General features: G+C 37.7%; 1 protein-coding gene across 1 annotated transcript in view; it reads right to left on the bottom strand.

Annotated features, from left to right (window-relative positions):
* Positions 1-10,597, bottom strand: part of LOC102234935 (mitogen-activated protein kinase kinase kinase 12) — a 20,612-nt gene extending 10,015 nt beyond the window's left edge. The window contains exons 1-7 of the mRNA XM_005796979.2: positions 10,304-10,597; positions 7,597-8,112; positions 3,985-4,168; positions 3,493-3,684; positions 3,109-3,267; positions 816-974; positions 616-724 (exon numbers count right to left, since the gene is read on the bottom strand). Of these exons, the coding sequence (XP_005797036.1) occupies positions 616-724; positions 816-974; positions 3,109-3,267; positions 3,493-3,684; positions 3,985-4,168; positions 7,597-8,089 (1,296 nt within the window). The 5' untranslated portion in view covers positions 8,090-8,112; positions 10,304-10,597. The remainder of the gene's footprint in view (positions 1-615; positions 725-815; positions 975-3,108; positions 3,268-3,492; positions 3,685-3,984; positions 4,169-7,596; positions 8,113-10,303) is intronic.
* Positions 10,598-21,787: the final 11,190 nt, after the last annotated feature.

Genomic DNA, 21,787 nt, shown 5'->3' on the forward strand with positions numbered 1-21,787 from the left:
CCATCAACATAAATTGTCACACCAGTTTTTGCAGGAAATAAGTATTTAAGGATTTTTAAAAATGTTTTTCTTTGTCTATTGCAACTAAATGTTTCAGATCAATTGAAATTTAATACTGGACAAAGATAACCTGAATAAATACAGACATACCTGATTGGGCGAGAGGCAGAGACAGCATTAATTTCTATTTACTTTGTGAAAAAAAGCTTCCAGAATGGTGTGAAAATAAAAAAGGCCAACTTGTCAAATCATTCATCACCTGTGATTAACAACATTTTTGACTCAATTTCAGCAGCCAAACATACCTGACCTATATCTTATTAGGAGAAATCATCTCTTGAAAACTCCTTTTTGCATTTATTTAGATTGCATATTTTTGTGAAGCACTTGATTCTAGAACATTGAGTGACAAGAAAGCAAAAACTGAAAAAAATGAAATGAAATTACTTTTGGAGTATCCTGGGTGTCTCTTCTACACCCAGGATAGAAGAGACACCCATCCTTACTCCATCTCTTTGGTCTAGCATGTTTGTACTATGCCTCCATCCCCCACCTAGACACAGGTAGACACACAGCGTATGACCTTTCTGTTTTCTCATGCTACAATTATCTTACCTGAGACTGAAAATAAGTTTCTTGTGGAGTAGACAGTATGTCTGCAGAGGCGATGTCAAGATGTAGGAGGATTTGTCGAAATGAAGGTCTGTTTCTTGGCTTGCAGTTCCTGTAAAAAAGGTAAATTCAAATTTTACTACCCGCCTGCTTGAATGACTTTTTTGATGTTTTTTTTTTTTTTATCTCTTCATCTTCCTCACCAGCATTGTTTCAGGAGTAGCTTGAAGCTGTCTGGACAGCTATCGGGCACAGGCAGCTGCAGGCTGTTGTTTCCCACTCCCCAGATGATAGCGGAGGAGTCCACGTCCTTGTAGGGCACCTCCCCCGTCAGCATCTCCCACAGCACAACGCCAAATGACCTTCAAAAAATGGGACACAGCTTCTTTCAGACGCATTGAAGTTACTGATGTAGGCTGAACAGACGAAAGTAAACCAAAAAGGAGACTGTTTAAAATTTTTAGCAAATTCAAATTGTATGCTTTCTATTAATTTTAGAACAATAATATGTAACAGAATAATACAAACAACATTTTCAACTTTTTTAAGATTATAAAGATAGTAGACTCAAGTAGGCAAAACATATAGATATATCTTCACTTAGACTTATGTTTTAATGTAAGAACACAACAACAGGCCCATGGGGATGGTAACTAGAGAAATTGCTCTAAGTGACTCCTCCTGGTTTTCATGTGCGGTATCCAAGGTGCCAGTTGCATCACATGTAATAATGCATGTATATTTATAGCATCCCTTCAGCCCCACACTTATTATTCTTCTTGGTGTCACCCATGAAGAGAAGGCCATTAAGAACAGATGAGTGTAGTTTCTTTTTCCGAAGATTTGGATCAAAACTCAAAATTTGTTCTGACAGTTTTAATTACAGTGTATAAATGCACTTATATCATTATTGAAGTACAAAAAAATGTTATTTAAAAAGCAGCATAATTTGTTTAGACTATTTCATATCAAACAGATAAAATGTAAAATAACACTAACGTTTATTATCATTATTTTAATGTTACACTGAGTTCTGAAATTCTACAATCAGATTCCCTATAGAACTATGTTTGCTTTTTGACTGCATTTTTTGGATAGAAAAACAAAGTAAAAATACAAAAGGAATCACAAGACTGATATATAATACCATCTGTTTTATAGCCTTTGGCAACATCTTGGGGAAGCACCAGCTGTGGTTACTGCATGCACCGTTTTATCTGAAACAGGCCATGGCCATGACTTATGATTTGGAATAAATTTATCACTGTTCTAATTTAACTCTTAAAGAAAAAATACTGCGATTAAAATAGCAAGTAATTATGAATCAGTGTGAATCCCATGTACAATACATTTCTAAAGGTTAGGGCACCAACATCACTTCTATGGAGCAGGGAGACAGCAAAAGGAAATAGCTTTTCAGCCATAAAACACTGATATTTCCAGGAGCACACTTGGAGACAAAAGAGTTGGAGAATGGCTGACCAATGTTGTATTATACAAATATAGAATTTAAAAACACAGATGTTAATATTTTCCACATAAACAAATGCTTAATTCCAGAACATCCACTGCAAGATTTGGTTGTCCAAATATATCATATTTTATCTGGTACTTTTGAGGAAAATATCAAAATTAGATCCTTACATCACACATTATAATGTGTTGTTTGAGGTATGCTAAATATTTTTCTTTTCTCCAATCCATTGTATTTGTGTTACTTACTTAGTGGCAATAAATACTTGAAGTGGTTCAACAGTATATTTGGGGTTTACTATTTTACTTTTAATTAAATAGTTCAATTCTAATTAATTAGTTGAATTTGATTACATTTTTTTTATTTTAATTAATTTATTGCATTTCCCTCACTGCTCCTCTGTATTAATGCAACAAAAACAAAATGTGTTCAACATGTGACAAAGCTTAACCTTTCTTAGTCATTTTGTGCTATGGATGAATTTCAAGTGATTTAAATAGGTTTAAGCAAAAATGTACACGACACACACAGGCTTTGCTTTCTTTTTGCATCAAAAGCTTTTTAATCCCATTTTCACTTCCCAGCTAATGCACTGCTGGCCGAGGGCCAACCCATCCAAAGGCTTGGAAGGTTATTCCAGCCTCTCCTGAGCACTGCAGCATCTGGCAGATCAATTATTAAATTAGCTGGCGTTCCTTTCAGGATGGAGAGGAAGACTGATGGAGGGATTGTAGTAAAGGAGAAAAAGGGAGGTAGAAAATGTAGCAAGCTGGGGGGATCAAAGCTTAGCATAGGGCAACCCATCAGATACGGCAGAGACCCTATAGAGTTTCATGTAATGAGATATTATACATCATATTGAATAGATTTTCTAGAAATAGGATCCTTTGCGCTGCACTGTGGTAGACTACAGCTAATGAGATTCTATGCTGATTTGGTGGCTGAAAAGACAAATCATCTGGGAATTTTTTTAAGGGCTCACAAAGGGGAAAAGCACAGTTCAAGAGGGTCATGACACCTACCAAATATCCACCTTCTCTGAAACGGGTTCATTGCGGATGACCTCAGGAGCCATCCAGGCCACAGTCCCAGCAAAAGACATCTTTGTGCTCTTGTCATTAAGCTCCTTGGAGGTTCCAAAATCTGAGATCTTCACTGCATCGTCATAGGTGATGAGCATGCTGGAACACAATACTTATGTTTAATTAAAACCAACTAAATCACACATTCAAACATTGAATTAACATGATCATTTCTGAGCTTGAATATTTTTTCAAATAGTTTTCTGCCTTTACTGCATTTTGACAACTAAATATTGAGCTTTTATGTATGTTCATGGTACTTTTTCATATTCAAATTACACTGTTACTGTCAAACAACTTTTTATTTTTTAAAAACAAACTCACTTAGGTGACTTGAGGTCTCTGTGGATGATCTTGTGGAGATGAAGGTAGTTCATTCCCCCGGCGATGCCCATGGCCCAGTCCATGAGCAGGGATGGGGTGATCTTTCTGCCCGCTCTCAGGACTTCGTACAGCTGTCCTTGAGCACAGTACTCCATAATGATGCAGTAACAAGGAGCCTGAGTACAAATACCTCTGAAAAAGTAGAACAAAAGTGGTTGTTAAAGACAATGTCTGTGTTAAAACTGAATTAGTTATGCTCCCATCGTGTAGACACCTAGAGCAAGTAAACAATACAAGAAAGAAATACTTATGTAAGTGATATGCTTTATATATTCTAAATAAACATACTGTATGGTATATAACACTGGATTTACAAAGCTCTCATGTTGAGTCCCCCAGGGTTCTGTTCCAGGATGTAAGTAAAAATCATCTGATAATTTTAGAAGTTTGCCTTTTCTGGTTCTAAAAAAACACAAAATCATGTCAACCTACTTGAAAGTGATTATGTTGGGATGCTTGAGCTTCCTCAGGTGCTTGATATCAGTCTCTTTGATGTTTCGTACTTTTTTCACAGCCACCTCCTGTCCGTGGAGTTTCCCCAGAAAAACAGCCCCCTGGGCTCCGCTGCCCACCCACTGTAGGTCCGAAATCTCCTCAAACGGGACTTCCCACTCCTCTGAAGCAACAGAAAGATAAAGCAAAAGCACTCAGTGAGTTTACCTGGTCAGGTAGCAGCATGTAAGCTAAAATTACGACATGATCATTGTACTGACCTCCACTGACTACATATCAGAGATACTTGAATGATGAAACACTGAAGCAACACCGTGTCTGTGAATCCTCGTTCTATTCTTAGTGACTCTTAATGTAGTTTAATAAGGTCAAGAAGATCTTACACTGTTGGTCAGAGTTTAGTAATACTCAATCTTTCTTCAAAGCAACATTGCTTTGACATTTAGAAATCTAAACGTCTATGTCAGTGCCATATCAGTGGGAAGAAAAAGTACCAAATGCAGCAGCCTTCTGTTCACTAAATATATTTATAACATGACAAGAAATTTGCTCCAGATATTGTCAGCGACATACTGTACATAATCCACATGTGCAAAGAAACAAATGCGCAAGTCCATAAATTATGTGCCATAAATGTTAATGGCACACAAAGCAAGTGCTGAACACACATTGCTAATCTAAATGACAGCCTGCCAAAAGGTTTCTCATTGTTAAAGTATCACGCAAGGAAAGTCAGTTTTATTTGTTTTGTAACATTCACACACAAGGGAATTCAAAGCGCTTCAGATATAAACAAAGAAACACTGACAGGACAAAAACTAGACCAATTGCATAAGCAGGAAATACACAAGCATGAGATTCATAAAGGTCTGGTGAGAATCGGTCAAATATAAACTCCCTGAAAATGGCATTGCACATCATATCAAATAAACCAACAGCGTCTTGGAGATGGGAACATTATGGGGTGGGAGTGATTTTTAGAATGTCTCTGGCAGGCTTCATACAAATGAATAAAGGAAAAATGAATAAATTAGTGAGTTGATGCGAATCTGATGTAAAATAGGGGTGGATTTACAAAAAGACATTGAAGCTCACACACAGCCAAGGCAACTCTCAGATTGTGTCAGAGTAAAAGAAAATGCTGCAAGAAAGACTTTATTCTATATAAAAATCAATTTTTATATAGAATAAAAATGTATTCTATATAAAGATCTGGAAATCAGATCTTTATATAGATCTTCTATGCATCAGAGTGCATAGAAGAACCTTCAAGATTTGAAGAGTGGCACTAAAACCACACGTGTAATGGTTCAGCACTTATTTCCCTGTCATTCCACTTCATTATTAAACTTAATTTGTGACCCAACTTGATTTGATTTATTTGTGTGGCTTGGTGTGACTTTCATTTCAGTCCTCCCATTACAATAGTATGTAATGTCTGATCATTATTAGCATCATAATTAGCACAATCGTGCGATTCTGTATCAGACAGTAAAAGAGATCAGTTCCTTAATAAATACAGAGGCTGAAAATTAAGGCAAATTTTGATTTAAAAAATACCTCGATGGAGTGAAGCTTGTAAAAACTACAACTAAACAACACTTGACCTCAACTGATATCTTCATGCACTTCCTAACCTGTGACTCGGGTGTGTGAGTAGGCCGACAGACAGAGAAGCTCTAATCTCCTGTGGGTAATTCTCCCTCAGCCTCTTAAATCCTGCTTAGTGCCATTGTGGGGCTGACGCGAAACAGGGGTCCGACAACTCAGAAGGGGTTTGGAGGAAGGAGAGGATTTGAGAGGCTAATGGCTGGTTGTAGGGTGAATAGAGAGGTGGAGAAGTATTACTGGTGTTGGTAAGTAAGGAGACAGTTAGCAGGAAAGGGGGAATTCCCCACGGTACTGCAGGGGTCTGTGCTAATATACGGAAGACATACAACCCGTTCGCTCTGCTGCTGTTCTTAACCCGGGGAGAACAGCAGCAGAGTGAGCTGTCCTGAGACGCATTTATCATATTAATGAGGATGATATGAATGATTAATGCCCAGCAGTGATCGATAGAGTGCTCCGCCTCTAATGAGGGTCTCAGGTTTTTTTTGTAGTAAAGACATCAGTCCGGATCTGACACGGTTCCAAATCAGCTTGGCTTTGATTTGGTACTCCTCCATCTCTATGATCAGTAAAACGAATATAGGGTTGGGCTTAAAAATTTTATCACAATATTTTGTGTTACTGTTGTGATGATGACACAACTATTTATGAGTCCTTTTTAAGGTAACTGTATGGCTGTGACTGCATAGCACAGCAATCATAGCCCCACAAACACAAATACTGCTCTTGAAAAACATTCCCATTTGTAATAAACTTCTTTACGACTCCAGTCTCATAAAAAGTGTGATTCAACTGCTGCTCACAGTTATTGTATTTAATTATATATCTTAAATTTATTGATATTAATTGATACTCTCATTGAGCAGACAGTGGAGTAAATAGCAAAATTAATAGTCCCAACAATACGGACAGTTTTGGGATCATTAATTGAAATTCAATGAAACACAATGAATCAAGATTCATATCATGATAAAAAATGTATCACAATAAATGATAAATGATAAGGGATAAACGATACAATAAATGCCCACCCCTGAGAGGATTCACATTTTTTCTAATTTTCATTACAAAATGCAATTAATTACATACAAAGGTTAAAAATAAGGACTTGTTACAAGTTGGGAAGCGGTTCAGTTGTATAAGCTACACTTTATTGTACAGGAGGGGAGAGCATCGAAGTGCAGATGGGCTGGGAGCAATAACAGAGGGATGAAAAGGAGAGACAATGAGAGACAGAAGGAGGGGAGATGAGGGGAGACACTGGAGTCAATGGGTGATAAAACATTAGAAGACAATACAGTCAGGGAGAAGTGTGAAGGTGCCAGCTTCATCTCTGATGTGAGGTGCAATATTTTTCTATCACATTCTGCATGTTATCTAACTTAAAATGCTAATATCAGTGTTTCTGCTTGCAAATGAGTTTCTCTGTGTGCGTGCATCTGTCCTCGTGCGTGCGTGTCAGGTTTGCGTTAATAGAGATGAGAGGTGCGGGGTCAGAGCGTGGCCATGCATAATTCATGAGGCAGATTTGGCAGAGGAGTCTCTGGGGAGTCCTGTGCTTTTGTAGTGGCTGCAGACATAAACAACACAGTGTCACGGGGAGAGGGTTTCACTGAGGGGGTGAGTGGTGCTAGAGGGAGGTGGGCACGAGCAGGCAAATGGATGGGATGGGATGGTGGGGGTTTTCGGGGGTATCAGGGGAGAATAAGCACGCTGCAGCTTTGATAGAGTCTCCTGATCTAGATGCATCTCACTCCTGTCAGGGAGAGTGTTTATTTACAACATGGCCTTTGTGGGAGTCATTTTTCTACCCACTGCTTAATGTAATTAAGCTGGGAGATAAGATCATTTAATTAGCATATCAAAGCTTAACTGGAAAATTTAATTGGGGAAAGTGACTGCTTTCATAGTCAGAATTAAAGCCACCATTGACCCTGAAGTTTATAGAAGCAAGTTCACTTTACATAGAAACAGACTTACCGTCCAGAACGTGTTTGTGCTCTGTAGAGTAAGCTTTGCCAATCATAGTCCAGACAGGCCGCAGGCACCCAAACAGCCCCTCCAGAAACCCTCCCCCTCCCGTGGACTGGCACTGCAACCTGGCGTCGTCTGCCTGGCTCCTGACCACAGGGCGGTCCGGATCCTGTCCCTCTCCCTCTGTCCTTCCACTGCTCCCCTCATGCTCGTGGAGTTTCAGCACACTGTTGGCAAAGTGCTCCTGTTGTTCTTCGCCAGGTGTCTGATTGTGCCCGGGAGTCTTCCCCTCTCTTCCTCCTCCTCCCCCAGGCTCCATAGCAGCCCCGGTGTCTATGGAGAGGACGTTCCGGAGTACGCACTGGGTCGGGGTCAGGTCCATTTCTGGAGTGCAGGGAGTCTCGGCATCGAGCCGGCGAAAGGATGGCGGGTCAGAGATGGGTGTGTTGAAGCCAGACAGGGAGGGGGAGGAGGCACGGGGTTCATGAACGAGCGCCATCAAAAAGACCGGAGCAATGGAAGCTTTAAAGAGACCAGAAATATAGAAATAAACATTACAAAATGAGATAAAATGAATGAGATAAAATGAATTGTACTTTCAGTGGGCCTGATATGATTACTAAACTATCATAAACTGCAAAGAATTAATTTCAGCGTTTCTCTTCCTGCCAAGATCAGGAACTTCAGACATCAGAAACTGTGTGAAACATACACAGATTAAATATGACAACACAAAACGTCTCACATTTCTCACACTAAACAGGTAAAAATCTGTCAAACACAGGAAGAAAGAGAGAATTATCTCTCTTCTTCAATTATGTCAATCAAACTGAGTTATAACATTCAGACATGGAGAAATTGCTTAACACATTAGATATGTTAAATGCTCCAAAATGAATTAAGTTTCTACAACTGTACATTTCACAATGAAATTTTGAGAAAAAGCCAACCTGTAATTCATTTATTCACGAGGGGAACTTCTAATTAGTTATAAAATACTTTCTGTTTGCCATTAGGTTGAAAAGGACTCATGATTTTTATGATGAGTCCTTGGGAGAAGAGGCATCGCTGCCTCTTCTCCCACCTCCGCTGCCTCTCTGAACAGGTAACTGTGCCTCTAGTTACCTGTTCTTTATTATTCTGTACACTAGGTAAGGATTATTCTATTCTATTCTACTGAGGATTTAAAGAAATCTAAAAACGTTGTTAGAAAACTCGAGGGACATCTTAAGGCACACTGCAATACTATCTGCATACCACATTTGGGAGTGATGCCAGCAAAATCCTTTTTTGTCTTAATATTACAAACATAAATGTTGTTAAATAGTATTGGGACATGTACTGGAAGTCTGTGATCCAGTCAGATGAGACTAAGATCTGACGGGAAACACTTCAGGTGGGTTTGGAATAACATAAAGAATGAATATCTGGAAAAGTATCTTATGTAAAGTACAGCGGAGGATCTTTGATGGTAAGGGCCTGTTTATTTCTCTCTTCCAAATGCCCTGCAAGTTTAGTTAGAGTGGATGATATCAGGAGTGGCAACAAATTTATCAGCATGTGTTGGTCATAGTTTACCCAATGAAAGATGTGACAACAGGTTCAGGTAATAAAGAACAAAATGGCATCTGTCTGCCCCATAATCTGATGGCGCCTCTGTGACCAGGAGCACAATAAATAAACAAAAATACCTCTTTTTTAACTGAACTGACAACTGTTTGCCCCAACATCATAGCAAACACAACAGTTGGTTGTTTACATAAAGCAAAATCACTTGTGTATTGAAATGATAAGAATAGTTCATTGAATTCAGCCCGCTTCTTCAAAGCTCTAGGTATCTCCAAGGACAACGGTGCCTGCACGCTAAACAAGGAAAGGAAATTTATTATTTCTTGTGAGAGGCTTTTGAAGCGTTTCCAAGCTGGAAGGGCTTTCACTGATGAAGAGGGCAAAGAGGAAACAGATTTTACCAGTTTGGCTAATTAATTACACCAACTAAAATCCATGACAGTTTGCTGTGTATTAAAACAAAGAATCAATATTGTTTTAGGGAACACCAAACCTGGAGAAGATCGGTTTCTATATCAGAGGCATTTTAAAGAAAGTGCACACATTTATTTTTCAACCTAAGATTCAGAATTCCTTTTTTTTTTTACAATATAGTAAAAGATTAAGTCTATTAGTCTGTGATAGTCTAATGCACATGCATAAGCTATCAGCAGGCTGTCTGCATCCCATAGCTGCAATTATCATTCTTAATTCCTATATTAGTCATACAGATGGTACAGAGCCAATACGAATCTGACTGCAAGAATCATTAACCCAGAGAAACTAAAAAAATAGAATCATCCTAATTAGAATTTTCTGCGCCAGCAGAAACCCCAGAAGTCAGACACATCTGTTGTAACACATCATTCACATCAGACTGATCCTGCTTCTTAACAGTCCTGCTTTAGTGGGGTGATGGAGGTATCAGCTGCTGGAGCTGCAGGAGGAAAAGGAGGAGGAGGAGGCTGCGCTCTGTTACAGGCCACTGCATCCAGGATGTTTCCGAAGCGCATCGCTGCCTCTTCTCCCACCTCCGCTGCCTCTCTGAAGATGCGCTGACAGCATCAAATAAAAACACAATCTGACTCTAATATACCAACAATAAAGAAAGACGCCTGTTTCTGTCCTCTCTTTTCTTCTGTGTTTGCAAAGGAACGGTTCCTACCTCAGTGCGGAAAATAGGACTCCATCGCTGTTGATTGCATGTCTGTTCCTCGATAGTTTAGGCTCGTATTTTAAATAATAACCATCTAAAAGGAAGCAAATTCTTCCGTTCTTTGGTTTCCTCCTCCTCTGCATCCAGAGCACCTTCACAGCTGCGGTTAAATCCAGTAAACGGTAAATAGAGTAAAACCAAATGTTTCCCTGCTTCCTATTTCTCCTCCTCCTTCTTTTCCATCACCTTCTGAGGACGCAAACTGCGCACTCTCAAGAATTTATACCACGGCCTCATATAGTAAACACGACTGATATAGAAACGAGGAGAGAGAGAGGGAGGGAGAGAGTGAGAGATGGTAGGGAAGGAGGGATGTGGGGCTCCTCCAATCAGAGGAGAGCTGCGCTGTGACGTGTTGAGCCCGGTGAGACACGGGACCAGTGCAGGTACTGTATATTCTGGCTACAGAGGGATTTGTGCATGAGTGAGACCTCACAGTGAAACAGGGAGGAGGAGGTCAGCCGGTATGTGAGGTGATCAAAATGATGTCATTCCCAAGGCATGCAGCATTTGACTGGACAGCACCATCTAAATCCCTTCAAACCCTATTAACGCCCTGTGTATGGAAGGCGCTTTAATTGCCGCATAATCTGCCAGCTCCGTCTGCCACAGCCTGGAGATGAAGAGCAGGTTTTCCATTATTATCATCTCCAATCGGATGGCACATGAGAGGGGCCTTCCCATTGTTGTGATCAGTTTCTTTGAACAACGTCAATCAGTAGAAATGATTCACCAGATAAAATATAAGAAACAATTGGTCATCCAACACAAATCTTTTTTTTTTTTCTTTTTTTTAGCAGTTTTTAGCCAGTTCCCTTCTGTTTCTACTTTGGACAGCTTTTGATAGACATCTAGAAAACCTGGAGTTCTGGAAATACTTTGATACGCTAATCATCACAATTTAGACCCTGTAAAGTCTGCTCAAATCAACTGGCCCCTGCTTTTAAAACATAACTTTCACACAAAGTGGTCATAATGTTATGCTGTAGATGCCGTAAAAACTAAATCTATGCACGTAAATCTAGACATGTAGACATGTAAAATAAAATTATACAATAAACTGATTTAAAAAAATTAACCTTAGTCAAACATACAAACACAGGACTGTAGCAAAACATCGCTTTTGTATCAATCTTCATATTTTAGTTCTTTGTAAAATTATTTTATGTGCAGCATAAAAAGAGAAAAGAACTCAAAAGTCAGGAAACTCCTGCATGTGCCTCATGACTTCTGCATGAAATCAGAGCAAAATCTGATGAAACTTATTCAACACTTCATGAACAATTGGGATATACCATATTTAACTCTGGATGACTGCAGAGACTAAACAGTTGCAGCTCCATGACCCTTTTTTGAGAGCTAAATCCAAATCCAACCCTTATCTCCCAGATTAAGCCTACGTTGGGCTTAAACCCATAATGATGACCTCATCGTGTTGCTTGTAGACAGTGGGGGAAACCTCGACTAATGCACATAGCAACTGTAACAGAAGTTCACAAAAACAAGCAGTGAAAGCCTCACTATTCTCTCCACTTGTGCTGGAGATTACAAAAACACAAGGACAGATTTAAGTAGTTCTCCTTCCCTTTATGTTAAACCGCATCTTGGTATCTTGGATCTTAAAATCTTAAAAGTATGACACAATAAATCAAAGTAAGTTTTTCTGTTGTTTTTCAAGGTAGAAAAGTAATTTTATCTAATCTATCTTATTTTTAGTCGTGTTTCACTTTTCTGACACACAAAGGGTTTTTGGATACATGCCAGATTATGACAACTTACTGCTGAAAATAGAAGCAGTTGCTTCTGTCAAAAACCTTTTAGTTTCTGTGAAGAACTTTTTGGTTGCTGTCATTCCCTGTTATATTTTAGCTAATGATTTCACAGTTTTCTAATCACATTTTTTTACTAAGTTCTAACAAGAAAAAAAGGGAGTAAAATTAAACTGTCGACCTGAACATTGCCAGACAATTTTCTGTGGTTACTATGGAAAGCTACAGGCAGACTGATCTCCATAGTGCTTTTAAAACAGTGTGTATGGTGCTGGTCTATCTGGTCTCCAAGTTATTTAGATAAATTTTCCCCTGACTTCCAACTACCGACTGGATAAATCACCACATAAATCTTTGCCTTTGAACTCACCTTTGAGCTGGAAACTGTATTGCTGATTTAGTTTTAAATTGTCTCTGTTGCACATTAAGCATAATCCACATGAAATGTCATCACTTTTTGAGCTGCACTCTTGGCCCCCCTGTCTTTCATGGTCTTGTATCTTTTCAATAACTTCTCCAATGAACATGTCTATTGGAACTAGAACCTCAAACACAATTGTAACATTGCAAAAATGAGGATATATAGTAAGATTTTTACATGGAAAAAAAGGAGCAAAAATAAACATTTCTTTTGTAATCATTTCAAATGTATCCATCTAGTGGGAGACAGAAAGCAAAACAAAATTATACAGAACTATTTTGTTTTTGTCCAGACACAGACGGCACACATGTATAGAAGCATTTTCTATTAAACAATAGTCAAACATCAAGGCAGAAGCATTTAAAACTATCTGCACAAATTAATAGGGCAGCTTAGCTTCACACTCTGAATCTTTAGTTTAGCAGTTTTTCATCTTAGATTCTCATATTAACAGTTTAGGAGTCAAGGCTTAAAACTGGATTCATAAAAGTTGCATGATGTATTTAATGTAACATGAAAAAGAAAAAGTAAAAAAGAACAGCTTCCTATTCTGTGATTCCTGGTCCTACTCTGTCTTAAGGCAATCTAAACCGAGAAGCATCCTCTATGTATATTTTTAATCTTTTTTAATCTCCTCTTGTGAAAATGTTCCTCATAATTTATTTATTGGGGTTCAGTTAGTGAAAAAGTTTTATCTGTGTTCAGGTTGAGGATCATTACTGCTTCTGATGTCGAGAGCAGCTTATGTTGTTATTGTGGGGAACTTTATGAGAAACAGACACTGAATATGAAACCTGCAGGATATCAAAACAGAAGAATAAAAAAGACCCACTACACAAAGACACACACTTTTAACAATATTGGAAAGTAATATTTTGATATCACATGCTCAGCTGATAGCAAAATCAGCTGGACAACTGATGGGATTCTTTCATTTAAAGCTAAATGAACTATTGTGAGACCTTTAGTGGAACTACAGAACTCTGTGGCATCTAGCCAAATAACTGATGTAAAATGCTGCATTGCTTGGCAACATGAATCATTATCTGTAGGAGGGAATTAACAGACGTCTGCAGTGGAAAATGTAGAGAGGAATGTCACGTAGATACCTCGGATTGTTAGAGTACAGTATGTGGTGTAAGAACCAGCGCCAAGTGGACACAGATTGTCCCAGTGTGGATGTAGGGGGGAAGATGGCAGAGGAGAGGTGTGTTCACATGTTTGCATGGGGTTGGATTTAGACTAGAGAATGAGGGGGAGGGCAGATTCTGTCTCTTTGAAGCTTTGAGCCTATTTATGGGTTCTCATTAAGAGCCTCTTGTGTTACTCATCGTCACTTTCACTCATACAGAGCTGAATAGGTGGCCAATCATCAAATCCACTTACCTTAATTCCTAACAGGAATGTAAACAAAGAGGGAAACGATAAGCAGAACCCTCATGTTCACAACTAACAGTAGACTAACATCAGATTTCTAATTCACAAAAAAATCTGATGTATTTGGATGTTTATAATGGAATCATATGGAAATGTGCATTACAGTGTGACACCAGCCAATGCTATCATCATTCAGGTTGCCCCAAATAATGTGCTTCATATCATTCAGTGTTGGGATTCATTAAGTCTGGCGCCAACGAGTATTGGTGGGAGGGTAGGAGGATGTTATGGGCGAGGGGGTGGGAGGATTCTCCATTTCAGCAGGATGACCTCACCTCCCTGTCTGCAGCTCAGGAAGAAGACTTTTCATTCATGAAGTTCACCCATTCACACATAGGCCAAGCCTTGTCTGCAGAGGATGCTGAGGAGGCGGCCGTGCCAATGAGGCAACTTTCAGGTGAGATCACCCCCGGATGTTAAGCTTCCTCCCTGTTTTTAAAAACAATGTAAAACAGTGAGTGCTATATTCCATTACATCATTTTGATTGCAGTCCAGCACCACACCTTTACATGCAGCATGAAGATGTTAATGAAAACTGATGAGGATCTCTTTATACACTCAACAACTGTGTATTAGTTTTGACCACCTGGAAGACACCAGAATCAAAATCAACCAGCACAGTAAGTTCTGTTAATTATAGAGCAGAAACTTTTAGAATTTGACAATCATCAACTGAGAAAAAAGACCAGAAAGAGCATTTTAGTCAACTTTTGTGGATTTCATGCATACTGTTAGAGATAAGATTGTTACACACAAAAACATTTTGATTTATAGAGCATACAAAAGTCTTTACAAAGTAAAAGCTTTTCAGCAGAGAGTACAATTGGTTTATTTTTTTCATAGGTTTAATAGTAGAACAAATTGCTAAATTGTCTTCTGCATAAAATGTTGCAAGTCCTATTTGTGTAATGGTGTCATTATTCTTTGTAATGTAATGTCTTTTTTACAAAAAGCCAAACCTTCTGTTTCAGAAAAAGAAAATATGATTTTCTGTGCCAACAAATCCTCACAGCAAAAAAAGAAAAAGAAAAGTGTTCATTGAAACGTTAGCTGGAGATAGGCACCAGCACCCCTCCTGATCTATCTATCTATCTATCTATCTATCTATCTATCTATCTATCTATCTATCTATCTATCTATCTATCTATCTATCTATCTATCTATCTATCTATCTATCTATCTATCTATCTATCTATCTATCTATCTATCTATCTATCTATCTATCTATCTATCTATCTATCTATCTATCTATCTATCTATCTATCTATCTATCTATCTATCTATCTATCTATCTATCGAGACAGACAGACAGACAGACAGACAGACAGACAGACAGACAGACAGACAGACAGACAGACAGACAGACAGATAGATAGATAGATAGATAGATAGATATTACATAGCAGGACACGTGACAAAATAGCTTCATTCCTGTACTTTTGGACCACTGTAAGAAGAAGATTTTAAATTTGGAGGACTATGATTACAAAACACTGAGACAAAACCTTGGAAGACTGAGTAGCTGTCACCAAAGACTCACAATGGAATCCTGAATTTACATTGGAGAACCATTGATTTGAAGGAATCAAAATTTTGACATTCCAGTGTTTTTAGAGCAGAACAGTCCATGCAACTCTCACACCATCATTTGGTTTGGCTTATATTCATTCCTGCACTTTTGAATGAAAACTAAATTCACAATCTCATCCACCTACTTTAGCTGCTTGCTTGGAGTGATATTAGGAAATTATGCCTGCTGCTACACTTACACAGAGTATTTCTTAGCTTAAAATTAAACATATGTCTATAAATCACATGAGAATTCATTTCCCCCATTTTGGTTCTCTTTGTTTCTCTGGTGTGCTAAATGGTCTGTTTGGTTGTGACACGTTTCTCTTGCAAGACGGAGTAGAGTTTTATTAATTGGTCTGATGAGTTTTCACACACGCCCATACGAAACAGCCAATTTGAGAAATCAAACTGGTTCATTTAAAGTGAACACAGCTTTATAATGATTTGAGTTTGACATTGGTCCCCAACAATTGCTTTGTAAATTATTTGACTCTTCAAATAAAAGTCTTTAATATAGTGAGTTACAATAACATTTAATTTCCCTTTGGAGTGAATAAAGTATTTTAATTGCGTTTTAACGAAAAAGAACATCTTTGGAGTTTTCATATAAAATATTGTAACTTCTACTCATGTTACTATGTGCAAACTGTTAAAATAAAGTAGTGAAAACGTTCTTAGAATTTTTATGAAAACAGCTTTAAGAGTTCCACCTAAAAACACCTTAACCCATGCCATCATGGCACAAAAAATGACAATGCAGCACTCAGATGTTGCTGTGTTCTCACAAAGAGATTAGGGAAGTGTTTGATTTTCCTCAGAAACAGGGATGGGATCAGGCGGCCTGCAGCGGCTCGGTCAGGAGAGGGTTAAAAACAGTAAAGGCGGAGGCTGGAGGAGCCTTCCTGAAAGTCACGTGCTCTGTGCCAGGAAGAAGGGGAAGAAGCACCAAGAGAGCGAACGGATGGATGGGTGATGGAGATGAGCGGGGGAGGAGTCTGGACCATGTTGCCGTAGAAACTGAATCCTCAGTTGGCCGGTGTGAAGTCAGAGGCGTAATATTAGGTGGTGACTGCACTTCGATGCAGGGGGTGCTGTGAGGTGGGTGGGATGGTGATGGTGGGGAGCAGCAGTGGTGACTCACTCTGGAGAACATGCTCTGCATTCTAATGGAGGTAGAAGCTGTCCTCAAATACCTCCATCAGCTACATCACCTTCAATCTTCAGCCCCTTCCCCTGTGCAAAATGTCCCCTAGCTGATCCCCATCCTGATCCTCTCTTCTTTTGAGCACATAATTAAGTCATTATGACAGTGAAGGAACCATTAGTTTGAGTTTTGATAGCTTTTTTGCTCACGGTGCTGAAGGGATCTAATAGAGGGAACCAAATGCTTAGACAGGCAAGTAAACAGCAACCATGTAATTGGTGGTGGTATAATTGCACAGTATGGGTAGCAATTAAAGGAATAATATGTGTAAACCATGCTCAAGATTATCATTGGATTAACTACACTTCCCAAATACCCTTTGAGTGTGGAACCTCACCAGCTGGTAGGGAGGAGGTGTTGGTAATTATCCTGACCATATTTATGCAGTTTTTTGTGCATGTCTGTGTTTAGAAATGGGGGTCTTTTAATTTTAGCTTCAGGGAAACTGGTTTGTATCTCATTAATGTTTTGTGGAAAAACAGTCGACAAATGTACTTTTTTCTCTGAAGGTTTAAGATGAGAAACAATTATCTTCAATGATAAACAGCTTGTTAACTATGAAAGAAAAGCCTCAAGGATGATAATTGATTTGAACAGGCAAGATACTTATAAGCCTGGAATATGTTGTATACATGGAATAACCAATTTAAGTTAATAAACTAAAAATAAAATAAAATTTCATTTCACTTTTGAATTTATGGTAACTGAGTGATATTTACATGTGTCTTAAAATAATTACATTAAGACATTTTCAGAAATGTTAGTCAACATTCTAAAAAATACCAAATCTATGCTCTTTGCTGTTTTATTTAATTGTCACAACAACTAAACCTGTACTGTTGACATCGGGGGAGGTGACGTTCCCTCGCCTGACTGCAAATAATTGACTTTACATCGAGCAATGCTCTGCTCTTCCTTTTAAGGAAACATGCTGTACTGTGGGTTCATTTCCCATCATTGCTGTGTAAAACTGGAAGCAGCAGGGAGGGAGGCTGAAAAAAAAAAAATACCAAGCACGATGACGTTCCTTTGGTCTCCACCCACAAATCAATCTCACGGTCTGACAAAAGCCAATGAAAAACAGGCTGGCTTATTAGAGATGTAGGAAGCTGTGGGGAGACGTTCCCTCCAAGTTTGTGTATGTCTCCTTGCTAGTGACAATGACTCGTGTGATTTTTGGGAAGAGGTAGTGGCTGCTGTGCCTCCTGCAGTGAAGCAGAAAACCCTGGACATCCCCTGAATATTTCATTTTACATTCTCATGGATTCTTTGTAACTTTATAACTGATGTTTGGAGTTTCTGATCCCAAGAAGTAACTTTAATCTCCTGTTATCATTTTGTGAGGACTAACTGGATCTAGCATGGATCTTTTTGGTTTGTACCTAACAGTCGATAACAAACAGTAAAACCAAATAACTGTCATACACTAAGGGTTGTCATTGTATTGGAAAAATTTGTAAAGGTTCTCATCCATTGCATAATTTTGACAATTCTTCGACAACAAAAATATCTAAATAAATTACTGTCACAATCTTTCAGGTATTGCCAATATGCTCCTCTTGATCTGAAGAAATATTAGCATAATGGATCAGCGTCTTAGGAGTCCCAAATGAATCTGATAGAGAATTTGTGAAGACAGACAAAGATTAGGGTGATGGAAAGAACAACTTCCAACCTCAAAGCCCTGTGGCTCAGAATAAAGGATGAGTTGTCAGAAATAGTAGCAGAAACATATAAAAAGCCAATCAGCAACCATTGCATGCAATTAAGGAGACCTCCTGAAGTTTTTCCAAGTCTACCTCCCATGAATTGGAAAATAGGAATATATGTCTGCAGTGACTGATCACAACATTTTATTCATTTATCTAACTCTCCTACTATTGAAACAAGTCAAAGTAATTACTAAAGAACATCTTCGGGACTTCAAAGTGTTTTCTTTGATCAGTATTTGAGGGATCTACTGCCTTTCTGTTTGGTAGAGAAATGTTTTAATATGGAGGTCTATTGTGATGAAAGGGAGGAGGGTCTTTATAGCAAAATGCATACATATGGGTCTCCTGCCCCATGAAGGTCAAGTGTCAAAATCACAATTTATGTGAATGCTAATAAGCAAAACATATTTTTTCACCATATCATGGGAGGAATCAGACAAATTGTTTATGTTTTTATGTGTAGTATGTCAAAAGTATTTGTCTTATCACAGTTGATCTAATCTGTCCAAAAATACGAGACAATCTTATTTTTGTCTGATATATGCTGCACAGAATTGCTTACTAAATTTGTAATCTAGAAGAATACTGGTGTCTAATTATACAGATTTATGCAAATGATCTGCTTCACTGGATCACATGTTAGCAGTATTACGAGTCATTAATTCAGCTAAGGGACAATTATAATTTTATATGATAGTGTGATGAATACGATGTTCCCATGAGGTCAGGACTATGTGAGTGACAGAAGTGACTAAAGCTTGTTTAAGCAGCATTTCCAAATGAAAAAAATCAAAGCAAATGTTTTACTCTGGAAAAAAAGAAACATGGTTAAGTTATTATTTTATAATATACAAACAATGCCGAATAGGAAAAGCTCCTGGAAAAATCATCTATTCTTAACAGTTTACTAATCTTCAATGAGACATATTACTCACAAATGGAAAGCATTAAATACATTTGCTAATCTTCAGTAAACCATTTGTCCCACTAACTCAAAGCGAAGGCTAAACAGCATGTCACAACTAGAAAATGTACAAAACACATGAAAAGAAACCCTAGAAGCAACATAAAGGCCTCGGTTGGGAAGAGAAGGATGTTAAATCAATTTTCATCATTGGACAATAAAAAAAGAAAAAAAATCAATTCATTCACCCTGCATACGCACTTAATCTTTGCAGCATAGACAGGTCAGGGGTCCATAAAAAGACATTCAATCTTTCACATACAGACACACACCCATATGCACTCCTACCTCAGACCAGTTTTAAAAAGTGCACAATCATGCATTTTAGGAAAAAGCTTGAGTACCCATGGAGTACCAGTTAATGCATGTGGTCAACATATACACTCCACACAGACAAATCTCCGTAGGGAATTGAACCCCTTCTTACTGCTATGCAACAGTGCTGATAACTAATCAGCAGTGGAGCCAAATAGAAAAAGGAGGAAAATGAAAAAGCTTCTCTCTACAAAGGAAGTGGCTGCATTACTTAGCCTGGTTTAGATAAATTACATAGGGCTAAAATAAATCAGACCAGAACAGGGAGGCCCGGATGCAATTTACAGACATATGCTGAGTTATTCCAACTCTCAGGCACCAAGTTTTAGCAGTGTGTTATACACATAATCTGGGCAAGTTAAAGTCACTGAATTTATCATAAAATTTTCTGTATACCAGAGTAAATGTAGTCCATTATACATCAAGGACCATACAGATGAATTACTTCATATTATTGATTTTGAGAACAAACTACCAGATTAGGTCATTGTAGAAAGTAATAGAGTTATTTTTGTGATGTCACATTTTCCTTATTTCAATAGCTAGTAAGAATAAGAAAAAAGTTTTTAATTCCCTGAACAGAAAACCTTAGAGGTAAAAGGGAGGGTGTGTTAACAAAACAACACATAACGTCTATCACAATTCAGTTAGATGTGGAGGTACTGTCCATGGTGCTGATTTATGAAGGTCTTCTAGGGACTCAGTGAATGCTAAAATAAACTGCAGTAGCCTGTTTTGGAGTCATGGAGTTAGTATATTAATTTAAACAATTTTAAGTCAACAATCATATTATAACTAATATTTGGCTAGTTTACAGGAGTTTGCTGTTGGAAAATGAGCAGCATTTTTCATTTGAAATAAAGCCTTGAACACTCAGAACTCTAAAGATGATGGAATATGCTACTCCAAATCAATGACTAAATTTCATTAAGCTAAAATTAAGTTTTGTAAACTTGCTTATTGGTTCTCTGAAATAAAGACACCCAATGGCCCGCTGCTCCACCTACTGTTGTGAAGTAAACCAACTGCTCCAGATTATAACAGATTACTCAGAAAATAATTTTTTAAGATGCACCTCTCAAACAACACATGCTGTTTTCATAAGTCTGTGTGGACGTATTGCAGATCAACAATTCAGGGGTCTGGAATATAAGCAGGAGGAAAAACACAATCGAACTGAATAAACATCAGGATGAGATAAAAGATAAGATGTTTACTCCACATGGAAAAGACACAACATCTGTTACTGTCTAATAGTAGTAACTAACCCATCTGGTTAATTAGCTTGCCAATAAACTTTGAAGGCCATACTGAGAGAAAGTGATTTAGAGTAAGAGTTTATTTGCATTTCTATGAAAAAAAAAGAAAAATAAGATTTTATAGGTTGAACAATTAGAGAACACTACAAAACATGCATTTATTTGTGCATCGTTATTAATAATATTAGTATGTTTTACACACATTTTGCACAATTTTTTACATGTAATTTTTCCTCCAATTTTTGAAACACCATTGGAAAAATTTCAAGACTCTCTTCAGCCATTATAGCAGACATTTTCCTATAGGTTTTAAAAACCTGTGTAAAAACAGTTTTTGCTGAACATTGCTACAAGAAAGCCCCAAAATTATTACTTACTTAGAAAAATATGGCGTTGGTTGCCATGAACACAAATACTAATTTGATTAGCTAAAAAGCATCTTATTTCCAGAAATTAAAAATAAAATACAACATATCAAACACTGTATAAATAAAATAATAATAATAATAATAATAATAATAATAATAATAATAATAATAATAATAATAATAATAATAATAATAATAATAATAATAATAATAATAATAAAAACTAAGATCTGAAATAAATAATACCCTTCTAGTTCTATTAACTTACAACTGTTCTTTTACTAGCATAAAAAGTCATATGCATTTAATTCGATTGGCTCTTCCTAGTTCAGTTGTCTTCCAAATAGACTTGATTATTTTAGGGTCTGCAGCGCCATCTACTGTCAGTAAATTGCCGTACACATTCTTTTA

The sequence above is a fragment of the Xiphophorus maculatus genome, chromosome 20, assembly GCF_002775205.1.
Source record: "Xiphophorus maculatus strain JP 163 A chromosome 20, X_maculatus-5.0-male, whole genome shotgun sequence".
Lineage (NCBI taxonomy): Eukaryota > Metazoa > Chordata > Actinopteri > Cyprinodontiformes > Poeciliidae > Xiphophorus > Xiphophorus maculatus.